This window comes from Astyanax mexicanus, chromosome 11, assembly GCF_023375975.1.
Source record: "Astyanax mexicanus isolate ESR-SI-001 chromosome 11, AstMex3_surface, whole genome shotgun sequence".
Classification (NCBI taxonomy): Eukaryota; Metazoa; Chordata; class Actinopteri; order Characiformes; family Acestrorhamphidae; genus Astyanax; species Astyanax mexicanus.
This window is the reverse complement of record NC_064418.1, coordinates 10515137-10535703: the sequence shown is the minus strand read 5'-3', so window position 1 is coordinate 10535703 and position 20567 is coordinate 10515137. Positions and strand designations below refer to the sequence as shown.

Below are 20567 nucleotides of genomic sequence, written 5' to 3'. Positions count from 1 at the left end.
TTTCTCTCTCTCTCTCTCTCTCTCTTTCTTTCTCTCTCTCTCTCTCTCTCTCTCTTTCTCTCTAGGCGATTCACTCTGTGAGTTGGCATCATGAAGGTCGGCAGTTCATGTGCAGTCACTCTGATGGGAGTTTAAGTATGTGGAACCTGAGGAACACAGCCAAGCCCTTCCAGGTCACCTTCCCTCACGGTGAGATGGCACAGAGACTTCGCAAAAACAAGTACAAGATCGAACTGCCCATAAGTACACATAGAAATATACAAAAAGTGATGTAAAACACATATATATTCACAGTAACAGTCACAAGTCTGGACAAACCCCTGTTCATTTAATGTCTTTTTTCTTTATTCTTATTATTTTCTATATTGTTGATTAATAATGCAGTCTGGTTCATAAATATAGTCATATATATGCTGATATATGTTCTATTATATATTATGGTATATATCTCTTATCTGTATAGTATATATCTTATACAGGGATTGGACAATGAAACTGAAACATCTGTCATTTTAGTATGGGAGGTTTCATGGCTAAATTGGAGCAGCCTGGTGGCCAATCTTCATTAATTGCACATTATTGCACCAGTAAGAGCAGAGTGTGAAGGTTCAATTAGCAGGGTAAGAGCACAGTTTTGCTCAAAATATTACAATGCACACAACATTATGGGTGACATACCAGAGTTCAAAAGAGGACAAATTGTTGGTGCACATCTTGCTGGCGCATCTGAGACCAAGACAGCAAGTCTTTGTGATGAATCAAGAGCCACGGTATCCAGGGTAATTCCAGCATACCACAAAGAAGGATCAACCACATCCAACAGGATTAACTGTGGACGCTGTAAGAGGAAGCTGTCTGAAAGGGATGTTCGGGTGCTAACCCGGATTGTATCCAAAAAACATAAAACCACGACTGCCCAAATCACAGCAGAATTCAATGTGCACCTCAACTTCTGTTTCCTCCAGAACTGTCCGTCGGGACAATAAATTATTGTGGTCTAAAACCAGGTGTTTCAGTTTCATGGCCCAACCCCTGTATATGTATATATACACAGTATATAAGTAAACATATATTACTGAACCTAGACCTTCTGCATTGTTCAGAATTGTCATGTTGTTCTTTCAAAGGCTCAGACTGATCTGATTTATTTCCACTCACTTTCTGCAGCTTTGGTTGATGTACATTATAGAAGGTCTCTCACCTCGGTATTATATTTATACTGGCTTTATTTTTCATCGTAATCAAATTTGATTGGCTGGAAAACTGAATTAGTCAGTGTCCTGGTAGACTTACTCCACTGATGTCTCATTCATTTACAGAGTGGAAAGAGTGGAGTCACACTAGGAGCGCACACACACACACACACACACACACTGTGTGCTGTGTCCAACTTCATACATGAGTCATCATGTAATAATTTATAAATTTAGAATGTCGGCACGGCCGCCTCATTACTTTATAATGGACACTGATCGGAGCCCGTGCTGAAGGACATACAGTCTGTGTGTGTGTGTGTGTGTGTGTGTTGTGTGGAATGATTAATATTACAGACTGACTCACTGTCCATCTTATCAGCTCCACTGAGCATACTGGAGCACAGAGTAGTTCTATGGTTAAATACTGTATTCCTGTATCTGTTTCTCTGTATACTTTATTGTCCTTTTTTCACACTGTTATTCAATACCCACACTGGTTTGTACAAGTGAATCAGAGACAGCAGTGCTGCTTGAGTTTTTAAACACCTCAGTGTTCACGCACTGTCCTCCACTCCATTACACACTCCTACTTATAGCTGATTCACCTTGTAAATAAGGTAAAGTCAGAATGCTTTTGTCTGGATGCTTCTGGTTGGTGGACTGTTCTCAGTCCAGCAGTTACACTGAGGTGTTTAAGAACTCCAGCAGCACTGCTGCGTCTGATCCACACATACCAGAACAACACACACTAACACCTCATAAACCACCACCACCACCATGCCAATATTACTCACTGCAGTGCTGAGAATAAAGACCCACCACCCAAATAATAATAGCTGATCTGTGGTGGTGGTCTATCCTGTGAGGTCATAAGTATTGAAGAACAGGGTAAAAGGAGGAAAATAATACAGTTGGAAGAAAAAGTATGTGAACCCTTTGGGATTACACTTGGATTTCTGCATAAATTGGTCATTAAATGTGTTCTGATCTTCATCTAAGTCACAACAATAGACAAACATAGTCTGCTTAAACTAATACCACACAAAAAAATACATGTTTGCATGGTTTTATTGACCACCTTTTAACATTAATAATATGCTGTATTTTATGCATTATTATAACTATATTTAAATGCTTACGACACATTTGTTCTTGTTTCAGGTAAATCTCAAAGAGACGGTAGAAAAGAATCATGTAAACCCATTTTAAAGGTGGAGTACAAGACCTGCAGAAACAGGTGAGTACACACACACATATTGCAAGCAGGAAATACCCACATCACTGGATATTTGATTGCTGGAAATTGACAAAAAGCATTCATTTCATTTAATTTTATACAACAGTTAGTTCCGACCTCACAATCTGATTGGTTGAGAAGTGTTCTAGCTGTGCTGATATTTGTGATAACATCACGGCCTTCTGACACTTAACTTGTATCACTCCGCCGACTCGTTGCCGAGTAACGGCGTATATACACAGGACAGTTTTGAATCATCACCTCCACCGGCACCAGCAGCCGCATTAGCTTAGCACAGGCTAGCGCTCAACCACGTCACGCTCGCCTGCAGCGTTGGCTCGTCTTTTGTGGAAAAAAGGGAAGGAAAATCGCTCGGCTAATGCCGTCTGACAGCCAGAACGGTAACTTAACCAGCCAGGCTAGGCTAAGCTGAGCTAAAGCAAGCTACGCTAACCTAACTACAGTCCAGCCGGCATGCTAACCAACACCACCCAGCAAAATAGGCTGAAATGCTCAAAAAATGCGCAGCTTTCACCTGAAGACGACTCCTCAAAGCTGGAGAGGAGAGTATTAGCGTTATTTCACACTCCTAACGTTACCATCTTCACTTATTCCCAATTTTGATTTCAAGCTAACTTTCGTGGTGTTAGTCTGTATAAACCATACACCGTAAAGTTACGTTTCAGTTCTGTTACAGTTGTTGTGGAACTACTTTTTGGCGGAAGGCACAGTTCATATAAAAATATGTTCATTCTTAATTTCTTAAAGTTCTTTGATTTATTTTCTTAATTCATTTTGTAACAAAAAACTGTTGTATAAAAGCAATAGAACACTCGAGGTCGTGTGTTATCACGAATAACATCACGTGCCTACGACCAAATTACAGCTGTGATGTTATTCGTGATAACACACTCCCTCTCTTGTTCTATTGCTTAAATATTTGGTTTAATGAATTTTCATTAAATACACTATTAATGCTAAAATATATGGAACCTTTTATTTCATATGGAATCTTGTTTTGTTTGTTTCTTGTTCTGTTTGGTTGTGCTGGCGAGCGTCTGAATGCTGAATTCTTCACACGTCTCTGCTGTGATCGTTGCTCTGATTGAGCTGTGCTGCTTTTTCACTGCTCTGTGTTTATCCTCCCGTGTTAAACGCTATGATTACATTGTTGAACGCAGCATATCCTACATATCCTGCATTTCCCTGCTTAATTTGTCACACCTGAGATCCACGTCTGATGTTTCCTATAATTTTATACGCTAAAACAAAACAATTTGTTTCCCAAACATATACAAACATTTCTATAATCTCTTAGATTTAAACAGAATGTATTGTTTACTGTGCCTTAAAGACTGTCTTGTATTGATTAATCCAAGTTGAAACAATCTATATACAGGGATTGGACAGTGAAACTGAAACACCTGCCATTTTAGTGTGGGAGGTTTCATGGCTAAATTGGAGCTTCATTAATTGCACATTGCAGCAGTAAGAGCAGAGTGTGAAGGTTCAATTAGCAGGGTAAGAGCACAGTTCTGCTCAAAATATTGCAATGCACACAACATTATGGGTGACATACCAGAGTTCAAAAGAGGACAAATTGTTGGTGCACGTCTTGCTGGTGCATTTGTGTCCAAGACAGCAAGTCTTTGTGATGTATCAAGAGCCACGAAATCCAGGGTAATGTCAGCATACAACCAAAAAGGACGAACCACATCCAACAGGATTAACTGTGGACGCTGTAAGAGGAAGCGGTCTGAAAGAGATGCTCGGGTGCTAATCCGCATTGTATCCAAAAAACATAAAACTACAGCTGCTCAAATCACGGCTGAATTTAATGTGCACCTCAACTCTCCTGTTTCCACCAGAACTGTCTGTCAGGACAATAAATTTTAAGGTTTCAGTTTCATTGTCCAACCCCTGTAACTTCAGAGTGAATGGAGCGGAGCAAGTTGTTGCTGTCCAGTGAAAAACACGTGTCTCCAAAACAGGAACCTTACAGGGGGAGATAAAACCTTCTTAATTTTTAATGGAAGTAAATGTAAAAATATTTTATTTCAGGTAATTAAAACAATATATTGTTTTTTTAACACATCCTGAATTAATTCGTCTCTCTCTCTCTCTCTCTCTCTCTCTCTCTCTCTCTCTCTCTCTCTCTCTCTTTCTCTGTCTGTTTCTCTCTAATCAGTGAGCCCTTTGTGATCTTCTCTGGTGGTCTGTCGTACGATAAAGCGGGACGTAGACCCACTCTCACCATCATGCACGGCAAAGCCATCACAGTGCTGGAGATGGACCACCCTATAGTGGAGTTCATTGTGCTGTGTGAAACACCATATCTCAATGGTAACACACACATACTCATACACATACATATTTATCCTCCTTATCCAGTCTGTAGAGATTTTTCCATATTTCTCTCAATATACAAATGATGGCTTTCATACTTGTTGGATGCGCTGTGTTTTTTTTTTTTTTTTTTGTTGGAAGCAAGTGCAAGTTTGAAAAGCATGTATTAATCCTACGATTACGTGTGACTGATTTGTGACTAATATTACTATTCATGGGACTAGTTAATCTAGTTAATGTAATCCCTAATATATGCATGTATTAATGATGATGATAAAACCACAGTAATTTGCTTTCACGTAAGTTTTCAAAATTACACAAAACCCTTTGTTGTGTTTTAACAGAAGTGCAAGAGCCGTATGCAGTGGTGGTGTTGCTGGAGAAGGACTTTATTGTGGTGGATCTCACACAGAGCAAGTAAGGACACACACACACACATGCATACAGCCAACACCCCACATAAAAGCTTCTATGTCCTGCAGAAACATCTCTCACCACCCAGGAGAGATGTTTGTGTGTGCATGTATGTCTGTACAGCTCTGGAAAAAATTAAGAGACCACTTCAATTTCTGAATCAGTTTCTCAGATTTTGCTATTTATAGGTATAAGTTTGAGTAAAATATACATTGTTGTTTTATCCTATAAACTACAGAAATCATTTTTCCCAAATTTCAAATAAAAATATGGTCATTTGGAGCATGTATTTGCAGAAAATGAGAAATGGCTGAAAAAAAAAAGATGCAGAGCTTTCAGACCTCAAATAATGCAAGAAGTTCATATTCATAAAGTTTGAAAAGTTAAAAAAATCAATATTTGTTGGAATAACCCTGGTTTTTAATCACAGCTTTTATGCATCTTGGCATGTTCTCCTCCACCAGTCTTACACATTGCTTTTGGATAACTTTATTCCACTCCTGGTGCAAAAATTCAAGCAGTTCAGCTTGGTTTGATGGCTGTATACTGTACATATTGGATATACTGTTAATACGTATAGATACTTGATGATTGTTTTTCTTTTTTTCTGTACCTTGTACTGTTTATAATAATATAATATTATAATACTGAATGAACAAATTTTTGTACACTATCATCCCAAAGATCAGAGGATGGAAACTGGAAACAGACAAGCAACTCTGTTGTCTGTTGTGTGTGTGTACAGTATGTGTGTGTGTTTGAGTTTCTACACATACAGCAGTGTCAATCAAGCGTGTTATTATTAAGAGACAGAGACAAGGTCGTTTGAGAGCAGTGGGTGTTTTTAAGTCGCTCTAGAGACGCTTGCCAGTTTCACATCAGATGTTTACTCTGCTGCAAGGCCAGTCTGAGGACAGCATTAATCAGAAATATCGCTCACACCTGAACTCCTTCCAAGCTTCAGAGTTTACCTCATTTCATTTACCCTTTAAAAAGGCACTAAACTCTAAACCATATGTCTTTCATTAATGAAAATGATGAAATGTGTTCATTTGAAGTAATAAAACATACAAAACTGCTTAAAAAGTTCATAAACCTTACCCAACTGTTAAAAAAGCACTATTATTGTGGCCATTTTTGCCTTTGCAGCATCTTTACAGGTTCAACTGTGCTATAGGCAAGAATGACCAAAGTACACATGTATAAATATGCTGTATGCTCAGAGCTGAAAAAGTGAATACTAGATGTAGAAACAAGGGTCATAATTATATCCCTGAATAGTTCATAATGATATCATAATGATAAATTTAATAAAAAATATATTTCAAACATTTTAAAGTGACCAATGATGTTGATTAGCAACAAATTTTCACTGGGATGATACACTTATTTTTTTTATATAGAGAATTCTGGAATATATAACACTTAAAAAAATGAATAACCTCTTTTTGGTTCACTTGTCTTAGACTATGCAACATTTGGATAGGAGCCTTTCCATTGAAAGGAAAATATAGTGTACAACTATGTGTAATCCCTGTCTGATTTTGTTTTACGAAATCTTCCACCATCATTCCCCCAGTCCCATTTCCACACTCAGGGCTGCCAGGTATAGAACACAACAGCACGCAAATAAGCTGGCTGTTTTTTGTTTTTTTTTGCTAAACAAGTAATCACTGAGCTTCAATAAGGCTGTTAGCGTTTAGAGATTTTGGACGTTGAAACATAATAATACATATATTATATATATATATATATATATATATATATATATATATATATATATATATATATATATATATATATATATATATATATTGGCAACCCATGTGAGCTTTACATCTGGGAAGGAGAGGATGGGGCAGAAAATGCCGGAAAAATTAATGCTTTGCAAATTGGACATTTCTCACACATCCACTCATGTACAACCTTTAATACAGTTTTTTTTCCATGTTTTGTCCAGTTTTCCCATCTTTGAGAATGCCTACCCAATGGACATTCACGAATCACCGGTCACCTGCACAGCTTACTTCGCCAACTGCCCTCCAGACATCATCCCTGTGCTGTACTCCATCGGGGCGAAGCACAAAAAGACCGGATACAGCCACAAGGTATTGTGCCGACCTGCACAGGCGTCTGTAAGCTGTTGTATCAAAGTTGGGTCACTGCACTTTCCTTTGAGTGCACTAGATACCCAGTGATGCTGCATCAACTGCAATTAGAAAAGATTCAGGCCTTCACCCTCTTGGCGCTTGGGGTATCAAAAATATTTTAAATATCAATCCAGCAGAGCAACTACTTAAAATACCACAGCAACCACTAAAGCAACTGCCTGAACATCTTAGCAACCACTTGAAATATCATAGAAATGGCCACAGCAACCACGGGGACACCCTACCAGCCAACCTGTACCATGGTATGGTACCAAGTACCATATCATCCAATACTGTAACTATCAGGAAAAGTAAAGTACTAACTTTAATCAGAGGAGAGGCAGAGCAGGACACTGGTCAGCTGTTTGATAGCAGTGCTTGAATTTTGAAGGATGTCTATTGTTTGCTTTTCAGGAGTGGCCTGTGAGTGGAGGCACGTGGACAGTCGGCTCTCAGACATATCCTGAGATCATCATAACAGGGTAAGTGTGTTTGCTTGTGTGTGTGTGTGTTTGTGTAGATGGCTGTTTGCATAAGGAGGGCATGGATTTATGCATATGCATACATTTATTCCATTAAATTATATGAGAGAAGATTTTTATGTAAGTTTGTTAAAAATAACGAATCAGGGGTTTCCATGTGTCCCAGTGTACTATAACACATGGGTGTGGCGGTCTTGAAATGAGGTGTGTTCAGGTAAATTACGTATTGTGTATTGCTACGTTGGCAATAGAAAACACAGACAGAGGTAAACAGTTAGACGTTCATTGCTATCTTGGCAGTGAATTCTCAACACAGGCGCATCCCCAACACGTGCAACCCCCCGCTTGGTACGCACAATTGGCATGCAGCAGTGCACAAACCCATAGGGTATGCAATTTGGGAGCTGTGCAAAACTAAGATTTACACCAAACCCATTGTAAATTAAATTGTTGATATCTGAACTGTCCACTATCAATGAATGTCTATTTTCTGGTCTATTTTAATACATAAGGCTCACCAGATTATAAGGCACATTAAGCAAGACTAGTAAGGAACAAGGATGTCGCCATGTTTTCATTCTAATGGGGAAGCGCCTAAGTATTTTACGTTTATTTACAGTAAGCTTATATTTCCAGTATTTTGTCTAAGGGCGACGTAAATGCCGCCCAACAGCGCTACAGACTGAGGAACACTGAGTGTTCCGGTAAGCCAGGGCACTATCAGCTAGCGGTTTGTCTCACGTAGCTTGTTTTAACACAGTAAATGCCCAGACTACAGTCCGATATACTCAAAACTGAACGGCAAAAGTGTGTTTCGCAGCTAATGCTAATGCTGCTGCACCTATCCTTAGTGCTGGAGGAACTTTTCTTAAAAACTCACCCTTATAATGCTGTACTTCAGCAGAGTGGCTTTACTACCCCTTAATACCTGACTGGTTTCATAGAATTCATACATTCATACATATAGCTCACCGGATTATAATGCGCACTGAGGATTTTTGGGAAAATTAAAGGATTTTAAGTGTGCCTTATAGTCCGGAAAATACGGTATGCAGAAATATTACAGATCTAGTAGAATTTCTTCTCCTTGAACACAGGCTGTTTGTTATATGTAATAAATTTGAGAACGGTTGACCACACAGGCCTCTTGGTAAAGATCATTCCTACTGTCTGTAGAAGTATTTTTAGTTTGCTTTCACATGAAGTCAATAAAGTCTCGGATGTGCTCCTGCTCTGAGATATTGGTAAATGGAACACTTTTCATAACTTTGATTCAATAGTAATATTGACTAAGCAAGCTGTGCTCTCTCTTTCTCTCTCTCTCTCTCTCTCTTTATCTTTTCTGCTTTCGTTCGGACTGACTTTCCCTCATTCTCTCTCCCTCCTTTTTTGTTGCCTTTGCGTAGACATGCAGACGGATCGATAAAGTTTTGGGACGCCACAGCCAGTAAGTGCTTTACCCTTTAAAACACCCAATACAGCCTGTGACTTACATCTCATATCAAACCTTTCAAAACTCTTCTCCTTTAAAAAGTTAACAAATCAGTATATGATCTAAATTCTCTCCTTTCTCGAATACTTTTTAAAATCCATACCGCCAGCCCCCCTGGAGGAGCTCCAAAATACAACATTTTACAAAGAGCTAAGCTGTTTAAAGTGATGAAAAGTTTAAGGTCAAATCAGATAGATACGTTTCGTGCTATAAAAGTTTAAGTTTAAAATGATGCAGTAACAGAATCAACTCAAGGTCATTTAGGCAAGACGTTTTACATCTGCATCTGTTAGTTTAGTCAGCAATACGTATTGAGTTGAGCCTCAAAAAATGAGTAAATGAGCTGCAGCTGAAACAGATGATTAATACCAAATTCACACTACACGACTTTTTGAGTCATTAGTCATTGTGCTGTTTACACTACACAACTTTTTAAGTCATCAGTTGTTGTGCTGTTCACACTACACAACTTTTTTGAGTCGTCAGTCACTGTGCTGTTCACACTACAGAACTTTTTTGAAATATGAAGGCACACTTTCTTTGCTTTTTAGGAAATTCATTATTCTACTTTTTAAAATTAAAGAAATACTCAAAACAAGTACTGTAATTAGTTACTTTTTTAATTTTAAGTTTTTAGCTTTTAGCTCTATTCACCCCCATTCAGAGAGGACTCACTCGCAAGCTCCCTCTAGAGTTTAACAGTAATTTCATGATATAACAGGAAGAGAGAAAGTTGTCACACTCTCCATAAATCACACTGGTCATGAAAGGAGATGTGTTTTGGACCTGTGGTTCTCTCTCTCTGTGATCCCACTGGCTGTAGGTAGCTGCTGCTTCTGACTTCAGATATTTAGCATGCGACTCTCCGAACAGAGTTTTTGTCGGCGATCAATAAAAAAGTGTCGGTGACTGAAAAACTGGATTAAATAGTGAAGTGTGAACCTGACATAAATCGGGTGCAAGATGCTTAATCTGTGGCTCCTCCCCTCCACCTCAATAGTTTACTGTTTATTCTCATCTGCATGTTAGTACTGAGCGTTCGATAGTAAGTAATAAGCCCCTCCTCTCTGTCAGTCACGCTGCAGATGCTCTACAAGCTGAAGACGTCAAAGGTGTTTGAGAAGCCGAAGGGTGCGGAGACGGGCCGCAGCGCCGAGCTGGTGGAGGAAGACCCCTATGCTGTTCAGATGGTCAGCTGGTGCCCCCAGAGCCGCATCTTCTGCGTGGTGGGAATCAGTGCCCACGTCATCCTCTACCGCTTCAGCAAGCATGACGCCAACACCACCATCACGGTCAGAGCATGTGTGTGTGTGTGTGTGTGTTGTGTGTCTGTGTTTGAGTGTGTGTGTTTACATTTAACATAAAATATTATAAGGCCTTTTGAATTTCTCGGTTATTTAATTGAATAGTTTATTTGTGCTCATGGAAAGTGTTTTTGAGGAGCCGATCATGCTAAAATATGCACCTCAATCCATGAGAATCATCCAGAAAACAAACTCAATGCTGGATTAGATGGAGCCACTTATATTTTCTGCATGTAAATCTTTTATATGCTATTTTCCAACTTTTTTGTAAATTTTATTTTTTAGATTATTGGTAATTTATTTTAGTTAAATCATACTTTTTAAAATTGTATTGTTTGTCGGAAAGGATTGCACCTTTATTTACTTGGTATGATGACAAATAAAGATATTCTATTCTATTCTATTCTATTCTTGTGCTGATCGACATCACCCTAGTACTGATAAGTAGAAAGAGCTCCATCTACCCACCCAGAGAGAGCAAGGCCAATTGTGCTCTCTCAGGGCTCTGGCAGCTGAAGACAAGCTGCATGACCAGGATTCGAACAAGCAATCTCCCGATCATAGTGGCAGCACTTTAGACTGCTGAAAAAAAAAGCACTTACTGACTAACTGACCTCCTTTTCCACAGTGATGAGTGATGACCCATACTGCAAAATATATTTATGAATATTTCATTCTGAACTGTGTGTGTATCTGTGTGTATGTGTGTGTATCTGTGTGTGTGTGTGTTGTTATCCTGCAGTCTCTTGAGGTGCGTCTGCAGTGTGAGATGGAGGAGGTGATCTCTCCGTCAGACACAGAGAACACAGTGTGTTTGACGGACCCAGGGGGTCATTCGCCCCAGCCTCAGCCCCCCAGCCCCCGCAGCAACATGCCGGACAGTGCGAGGGACAGTATCCCCTGCCTCAGGTCAGCTACTGCTACTGCACCTCACACAACAACTCACTCACTCACTCCCCTCACCATTCACAGCTCTACACTCACATCCAGTAGAGGTGAACGTTCAGAAATGTATTGCTAGGAAACAATTTGGTAAATTCACAATTAACAAATTCACAAAATCTCACATTTCAGCACAGCACAGATTTGATTACAGCTTGTTATAATTATATACATTTTCTTTCAGGGTTAAAGACCGTATGATACGGATGCCTCCCGGTTACCAGGCGGAGCTTGTGGTGCAGTTGCTATGGGTGGATGGAGAGCCGCCTCAACAAATCACCAGCTTGGACTTGAACTCCGCCTACGGACTGTAAGTAGCCACTTATTACCTGTTTTAGTGATCTATAGGTGAGCCGTCAACCGCATTATGCACTATGCAGCTTGATTTGGGGCGTGTCATTGTGTCTTTGCTATCGTAACAATGGGAAAAGTAAGATTTGCGTGGCTTAGAATGCGCAAAAGACGTGTCAGTGTGTCTTTGCTATCGTAACAATGGAAAAAGTAGGATTTGCGTGGCTCGGATTGCACAAAAGACATGTACTAATTATCTTAATTAATCATGGGTGTGTTTTGGGCCTAACAGGAAATAAACCAATCAGTGTGTCACTTGCTGTTCTCTTTGAGAGCCAGGTGCGCTCTGACTTTGGCGGATTGGTAGTTTAATGGTGCAGCGTTTTTGCACTTCTTAGCAGAGAGAACTGGCCTGCTCATTCATGCTATTCAACGGGTTCTTCATCTCAAGAGGGGAGAAGGGGCGGAGCTTGCGTGTCTTGTGTGTGTGATTTGACTGCTGTGTGTGTGTGTGTAGGTTGGCTCTGGGTAACTGTAATGGTCTGGCCGTGGTGGACTACCTCCAGAAGACGGTGATCTTGTGTATGAGCACCGTTGAGCTCTACGGCGCAGCCGACCCTTTTCAGCGCCTCACGCGGTCCCCACGCAAGAACCGCCAGTCCACATCAGGTACACACACACACACACACAATCTAAACACACACACACACTCTACACACACACACACACTGTACACACGCCATCAGGAACAGACATATGTAGTAACTCTCTCACTCTGTCACTCCAGCTCTGTTCTCTCTGCCTCCTGTCAATCTTCTGTCCTTCTCTCTCTCTCTCTTTCATTCTCTCTCTCTTTCTTACACGCCCACACAGTTTACACATGCACACACACACACATACACACACACACACTCTCTCTTTCTCTTGACTGCATGAGACAGGCTGCACTTATGGTTCTGCATTCTCTGCATGTTGTTCGTTTTGACATCTCTGTCTGCCTTCGCTTCAGCACGATTCCTGACAGAGCCCACAGCCTCTACTATCTCACACACACACACACACACACGCTTCTACTAATCTCCCAGTTCCCCCTCCCACCACCCAACCCATCACACTCACACAAAGAAAAACGTACAGTACTAGCCAAATTTTTTAAACCACCTCTTCTCATTCAATGTGTTTTCTTTTTTTTTAAGGATCTTCTTTTTTTTACATTGTAAATTTTATTTTGAAGACTAAAAAATATTAAAGCTACACAGGAACACATGCAGAAAAAAAGTGTTAAACAAACCAGAATATGTTTTATACTTAAGCAGTACATTTATCTTTGAGGACAGATCTGCACACTCTTGGTATTTTAATCTCAGTGTCTTCATAAGGTAGAATCTAGAACCGGGATAGTTTTCTCAGCGTCTTGAAGGAGTTCCTGGAGGTGCTTAACAATAGTTGCTGCTTTTTCTTTACGCTGTGAAGCTCCAGCTCATCCCAAATCACCTCAAATCACCATCTCGGTTAATCAGGTTTAGATTAGGGGATAATTAATCTACAATGTAGAAAATCAATTAAATTAAATAAAGAAATATAGAAAAACATTGAATGAGAAGGTGTATTCAACCTGTTTGACTGGAACTGTATCATATCATAATCGTCCCTTTATACAAAAGTACAAATACAGACCTGTCTGATTATCATAGTTTTTCAAATTTTACTATATTTTTGACATTATAATCAAATTAAACAAAAAAAAAAATTAAGACTTTAAAGATATTCCATTGTTTTGTTCATCGTATTGGATATCAGCGTTTATTATATCAACATCATTTTTGCACCAATTTAATTTTTTTTTGTGTGTTTTATAATGTCTGAGTTTAATTGATCATATTATAAATGTTTTTATAACTTTTTTTATTCTCATTACTCATATTTTTTTTTTTTTTTTTTTTTACATTTTACCAGTATTGTCACTAATTTGTCAACATCTAACTTTTTTAATTGCTGGCAATAATCCATGTCTTCACACTGATTTCATGAAGATAAGACAATTCACATATTTTATGTATATTAATCTCATCAACATCATTTTTGTATATCTGTGCACAGTATACTTCAGTAATGACCAAATTTATACCTGTTATTAACATTTCATTTATCTTTTATATATGTCATTTTTGTACGTATAAACTGTAATCTTTGTACGTTAGACAATGTTAATGTTTCATTTATCAGAATTGTACACGGATCTGGGTGATGATCAGTGTTTTTACTGATCATATCAGGATTTGTCCGCAGTAGAATAGTGAGCGATAATTCAACTTCCAGTACCATAATTAATTAATATTTGATTTGTCTTTACACGGCTAGAGTAAATGCTGCATTTATAATGTTAATGCATTTACAAATGAAACAGCTCTTTCTTTACTGTAATATAAAAACCCCTACAGTCTACCGCTGTATATACACTACCGGTCAAAAGTTTTAGAACACCCCTATTTTTTAATTATCCGGTATCAGTGGTGCATGGCCTAAACAAGCTTTTCTTTATTTTCTCATCTTTATTATTTTATTATTGCATTTCACCCTCTAATTACTTCAGTTTCTGAATCAGTTTCTCTGATTTTGCAATCTATAGGTCCATGTTTTAGTAAAATAAACATTGTTGTTTTATTCTATAAACTACAGACAACATTTCTCCCAAATTCCACTTAAAAATATTGTCATTTACTGAATTTATTTGCAGAAAATGAGAAATGGCTGAAATAACTTAAAAGACAGAGCTTTCAGACCTCAAATAATGCAAAGAAAACAAGTTCATATTCATTTTTAAGAGTTCAGAAATCAATATTTGGTGCAATAACCCTGGTTTTTATGCAAACCCAGAGTTTTCATGCATCTTGGCATGTTATATATATATTTATATATATATATATATATTTTTTTTTACATTACTAAAATTAATTTTATTTTGTTTTTACTTAATTTGTTTTTTAATTAAAGGCTCTAGCAGTTTTGTGCAAAATTTTGAAGTCTGGATTTTTTACAATTTCTGGTTATTAACTGAACCCAAAGCGTTTAAATGGCAAAATAAAGAGAAAAATTGGGGTGTTATAAAACTTTTGACCAGTAGTGTATATACATATATAATTCCACAAGAGTAAACACTGCTTTTTTCTAAATCAAACTTTTTAACAGTTGTCTTGTTAAATTGACATTTAAATGTTTTTATTTAGCTTTCCTAAAGAAATCAGTTGGGGCTCAGCAACTGTGCTGATAACATTTATTTAGTTACATATTATTACAGTCAGATTACAGTATTTCGCAGGTTATTTGGTTCCATATCATTTTGCCCAAGAAACAGTACAGTTCACATCATCTTGTCTCGTCATGCTCTTCTGCATGTTCTGCCCCTTATAGGTCTTTCCACATGTTCACATGTTCTCAAGAGTGTTTAATTTTTTCTTCCTTTTTTTACATTAAATAATTTTTTTTGTTCCTCTTCCGTCTTCACACATGCTCATTTGATCTGACTTGGAATCTGGATTGTTTTCTGATAGGACTAGGTGTGAACACACCCTGAACCATGTTGATTTTTTTTCTTTCCACCTTAAATGAGGCAATTGTTTAATTCAGATAGGTGTAGGTAAACCAGAATGGAACCAGTGCACTATAAGGTGGAACAGAAAGTTCTGATGATGACTGGCTGCTGTCTGGTCAATCCCCTATCAGATTACAATCCGGATACAGGCCATATTAAATGACTGGATGTGAAAAATAGGTTTATTCTTGTTTTATTGTGTTATTTATTTTATTTTATTTAATCCCAATTCCAAAAAAATGAGATGCTGTGTAAAATGTAAATAAATGTAAAAAAAAACAGAACACAATGATTAGCAAAATTATTGACCCTTATTTTAATCACAACACAGCAATGAACATATATCAGATTCCATTTCATGAAAAACTTGTCTCAAAAAATGTTGGACATTCAATTAAAATCTGGAAACTGTAAACCCAGACAGTGATTTTTGGAAGTGTTCCTAAACCTGTGCAGTGATTTCTTGAGTCTGAGTGTGTTTTTAATTCTGCGGTGTGTCCATATGTGTCTAACAAGTGGGGGACACACCTGTTTTGACAATTCAGTGCCAAGATAGCAAAATATATCACCTGTGTTTTCTGTTGCTAAGATAGCAATACGCCAGAAATTTAGCTAAACACACCTCATTTTGAGACCACCACGACCATTGGCGTAGATATATTCAGAAGCACTTTTGCTATTTAAATGATGCAGGCAGAAAGTGTGGAAATAGACTGTTGGATGAGGTGTAAGTTAGCTATAAGCATTGTGATGCACTTTTTTGTAGATTGTAAGACAGTTCCCTCTGCCTTGTAACACTTTTTTTTTTTTTAATTTACAAGGCCAATTACCCAACCCTCATTAGGACTCTCCCTATCACTAGTGATGCTCCAACACAAGGAGGATGAAGACTAGCACATGCCTCCTCCGATACATGTGAAGTTAGCTACAACCTCTTTTTGAACTGCTGCTGATGCACCAATTGTGCTCTCTCAGGGCTCCGGTATCCGATGGCAAGGAACATGAACAGGATTCGAACCATTTTAACACTCTTTTAATACTCAGTCATGTGAGTTCATTGGAAATTGCTTGTATTTCAGCTGTTTTTTTAGTATCACTTACGTTTCCAGCCTTTTGTTGCTATGTCCCAACTTCTTCGAGATACATTGCTACCATCAAGTTTTAAAGTTAAAACTGTAAAATTTTATATTATCCTCTGATACGTGTTGTATGTTCTATTGTGAATTAAGTATGTGTCTGTAAGATTTGTAAATCATTGTATTCTATTATTATTATTATTATTACATTTATTTTCATTTAACACAGCATGCCAACTGTATTGGAATTGTGGTTATTATGTATTATTTATTTGGTTTGGCTTGGTTTGTACTGAATGGGTGAGGGTTGACCACCTCTCTGGAGCAGTAGAGTGCTGTGAGGGTCCACGGGTTATCCAGTTTCAGGGTCAGTTTTCGATTCTTTTTCTTTACGCTTGTTTTTCAGAGATGTTCACTGCTTCACATTCCTTCCTTCCCCAGATCCCTGCCTTCTCCTTCTTCCTTTTTCCTTCCCCCCTCCCTCACTCACTCACTCACTGAACACTGAACTTGGTCTTGCATTGCGGTCACACTCCTCTTTTTCACTCGGAGCCTCTTTTGTTCTTCTCTCTCTCTCTCCCTCCTCTTTCTCCCTCTCTCTCTCTCTCTCTCTCTCTCTCTGGTGGGTTGCGGTGCTTGGGCATGGGTGCGCTGTTGCAAGACTTTTGCATGCGTGGCCTGTCTAACTTTTATTCCGATTCAAAGAAAAGGATCCGTACCTCCTACCAGAGTAAGTCCCGCCTCCCGGAAGAAGCCGATGGGGTGGGTGGGCAGGGCTCAGTAGCCTGAAGTGGGGGGAGGTCACCTGAAATGCTTGGATGTTCAGTAGATTTGTGGATTTAATTAGGTAATTAAAGTCACACATATGGAGAAAATTGTTGGTACCCTTCCAATACAGAATCTACAATGGATACTAAAATAATGTAAAACTGACAAAAACGTAATGGTACCCCTAAAAAGGTGGAAAATAAAGTTAACCTAAGGTACATACTGTCATGAGCATCACAGGTGTCTTCAAACATCAAATCAAACATTCATTCAGTCTGCAAATTTAAGGGGCAAAAAGTGCGGTGTGTACCACACTGAACATGGACCACAGAAAATTTAGTAGAGATTTCTCTCAGGAGATTATAGAAAGAAAATTATAGACGGACAAGATAAAAGGTAAATGTATAAGACCTTTTCCTTTTTATCTTGATCTGGACGTGACCGTAACAAAAATCTATGACAAATTTAAGACAGGGATAAAATAAAAGTTAACCAAAGAGCCAAGAATAAAAACTAAAGACCCGAGCAGCACCACATCAGCTCTATATTCCCAGCTGAAAAAATGAAGCCAGCAAAAAATAGAGCATTATACCTTCTATGAAACATGGAGAGGAGCTTAGTTATATTTTGAAAATGCTTTGATGCATCTGGTAAAGAGTTTCAGAGTGTCATCAATTATCTTACAGGATCATTACCCAAAACAAAGTCTACGGGACTGTAGCTCACCTCCCTGGACGTGACCGTGAGAGAAAAATAAAAAATGAGAAAAATTAAAGAGATGGATAATATGAAAGTTAACCAAAGAACCTTACAGATTAACTCCAAGGTCAGATGAGACAATACAAAAAAAGTCTATGGGACTGTAGCTAACCTCCCTGGACATGACTGTGGGAGGAAAATGTATTACAATTTACGGCAAAAAATTAGGTCTACAAATTCCTCTGATTCCTCTGATGTCAAATAACCTATTTTGGATTCCCACTAATGCTTTCCGTGAAGGGTTCTTATTCTATTCAGTTCAAAGAACGTCCAACATAATATAAAGATTCTATACAAATTCTATATTTTCTCTAGGATAGTATATTCAAGGCAAGAGCGTTTTTTGTTTTGAGAATACATGGAATCTTTGCACTATGTGGAGCTTCTTCCAAATTCCAAGTTTTGTGTCCATTGTTGCTTCTTTGGAGTCAATTGGAAGAAGAACCATTTATATATATCATTATATTTAAGAGTGAAGTTCTTAAGTTTACAGACGAAGAAGACCACACATCCAGGCATTTCAGGCTCTATTTCTTTGCCGAAAGTTTGTCTTGGTTTGCGCTTTGGTATCTGAGTATCCAATCAGGGTTCATTTAGAGATCAGTCTGTCCCAGAAGTTCAGTAGCATTCTGATAATGCTTAATAGAACTTTTTGGATGTACCAAAGTACTGAAGTGAAGTGCTGAAATTCAGAGTGTCACAAAACTCTTCATTCCTCACTCGAGTGATGTTCACAAGTTAATAAATCAGTTTTTTACACTAAAAGTTTTTTGGATTGCTTGTAAGCTCAGGGTTTCTCTTAGCAAGATAATGAATTCCGTTGTGGTGGCCTGCCCCCTGAACCAGCACTGAAAATTGGCTTCATAACTGTCAGAAAATCCAGCTAAAAGGTTCTGGGTGAAGAAGTTTTGGAGCTCGGCCTAATGGCTGTGGACGGGGATGGTTCTAGTGCAGTGTCCACCCCTCGGTTAAAAGCACCTTTTTCTTGACCCTGATTGAGGTGGCTGCTGGTTCTCTGGTTCTCTGTATTCGTGACTAAATGAGGCTTGCACTGCACACATTTGCATGGATTATAATGTTAGTATAAATTCATGCATTTATCCAAGGGCTTCTTTGAGGTTCATTGCTTCCTTCTCTCTTTCAGGGCAACTCAACCACTTTCTCTCACCCTCTTTCTTTCTTTTTCGCCCACAATCGTAGAAAGGCATATTCTGAGAGATTGATGTTGCTGCAGTGCAGGCCTCATCATATTTGTGCAGATGGGGACTAGAATATGATCAATATGGGTGTTTATTCACTCACACACACACACAAACACACACACATACACTCACACACACGGTGGTTGTTCTGTAAGGTGGATGTGCGGAGCTGTTTCTGGAACACTTGTTCTGCAACACTTTTAGTGACTATGCAAAATGTCATTTACAGTGGCTGTAGTTTCACTGTAATAGCTGATATTTATGCCCTTCTTTAAAAAAAAAAACACAGAAGAGGATTTCATCCCTGTCATATCAAAACCTCATCCATTATGTCCTTCTCTTTAACGCTGCAAACAGTTTTTTAATTGTTATTGTTATTGAACTGTCTTAAAACCCAACAGAAATGGCTCCAAAACCAAAAGAAATGGCTCAAACCAAAAATCAAATGGATTGTCTCAAAAATCTAACAAAATTGCTTAAACCCAAAAGTATTGGCTTAAAAACCAAAAGAAATGGCTCAAAAACAAAAGTAATGGCTCAAAACTCAATAGAAATGACTCAAAACCCAATAGAAATAGCTCAAAATCTTCCTAGGGTTGAGGGCATTGCTAGTGATAGGGCAAGTTGATATGAATGGGGATTGGCTAATTGGCCCTTTAAATAATATAATGAGGTAAATGAGTTAAAATAAGGAATAAATAATAAAAATCAAAGAAATGGCTAAAAATATCTTAAATAAATAGGCCTGTATTATAGGAAAATGATTTTTTTTTCTCACTTTTCTGTAATGAGAGTTTGATAATGTCAATCTCAGTCTTTACAATTCTTTTTAAAATGCCCATCTGCAGATTTTTTTTTTTTTCATTTTATATTTTTCTTGCAAGCCAGTGACAACATTCTGTGGTTTCTAGTCCAAAAAAACAGTCCATAAAAAGACAGACTTTGTCCTTCAGAAAGACGCAGAATGGACCTTTAACGCTACTGTCATGTTGTGGAAAAAATGCATATGTCAACATTTAAAAATATATGAAGTTGCATAAAATAATAGAATAAAATATAGGGAACATAAAAGTTAAACAAAAAACAATAGTTAAACAAAAAAAAAAAAAAAAAAAAAATATATATATATATATATATATATATATATATATATATATATATATATATATATATATTAGAATTTGTAATTTATTATAAGTAAAGTAAAAGTGATCTTTAAAGAATTAAGTTTTGATTACATGAAACACTGAATAACATTTATATTATTTGAGCTGAAGAAAATGTACTTTTGGATGGTTCAATAGCTGTTCCTTACA

General features: G+C 37.9%; 1 protein-coding gene across 10 annotated transcripts in view; it reads left to right on the top strand.

Moving 5' to 3' along the window:
• The window catches only part of stxbp5l (syntaxin binding protein 5L), a 221828-nt gene that overhangs the window by 161324 nt on the left and 39937 nt on the right, over nt 1–20567 (top strand). For 6 of the 10 annotated variants that reach the window (XM_022680503.2, XM_022680500.2, XM_022680498.2 and 3 more), the window contains exons 8-19: nt 66–189; nt 2358–2433; nt 4622–4776; nt 5124–5196; nt 7154–7301; nt 7758–7825; nt 9232–9272; nt 10392–10609; nt 11364–11530; nt 11748–11873; nt 12372–12523; nt 17184–17252. In XM_022680503.2, coding sequence (XP_022536224.2) covers nt 66–189; nt 2358–2433; nt 4622–4776; nt 5124–5196; nt 7154–7301; nt 7758–7825; nt 9232–9272; nt 10392–10609; nt 11364–11530; nt 11748–11873; nt 12372–12523; nt 17184–17252 — 1417 coding nt within the window. The remainder of the gene's footprint in view (nt 1–65; nt 190–2357; nt 2434–4621; nt 4777–5123; nt 5197–7153; nt 7302–7757; nt 7826–9231; nt 9273–10391; nt 10610–11363; nt 11531–11747; nt 11874–12371; nt 12524–17183; nt 17253–20567) is intronic. The other 4 variants (XM_022680504.2, XM_022680501.2, XM_022680499.2 and 1 more) reach the window with 1 other exon arrangement.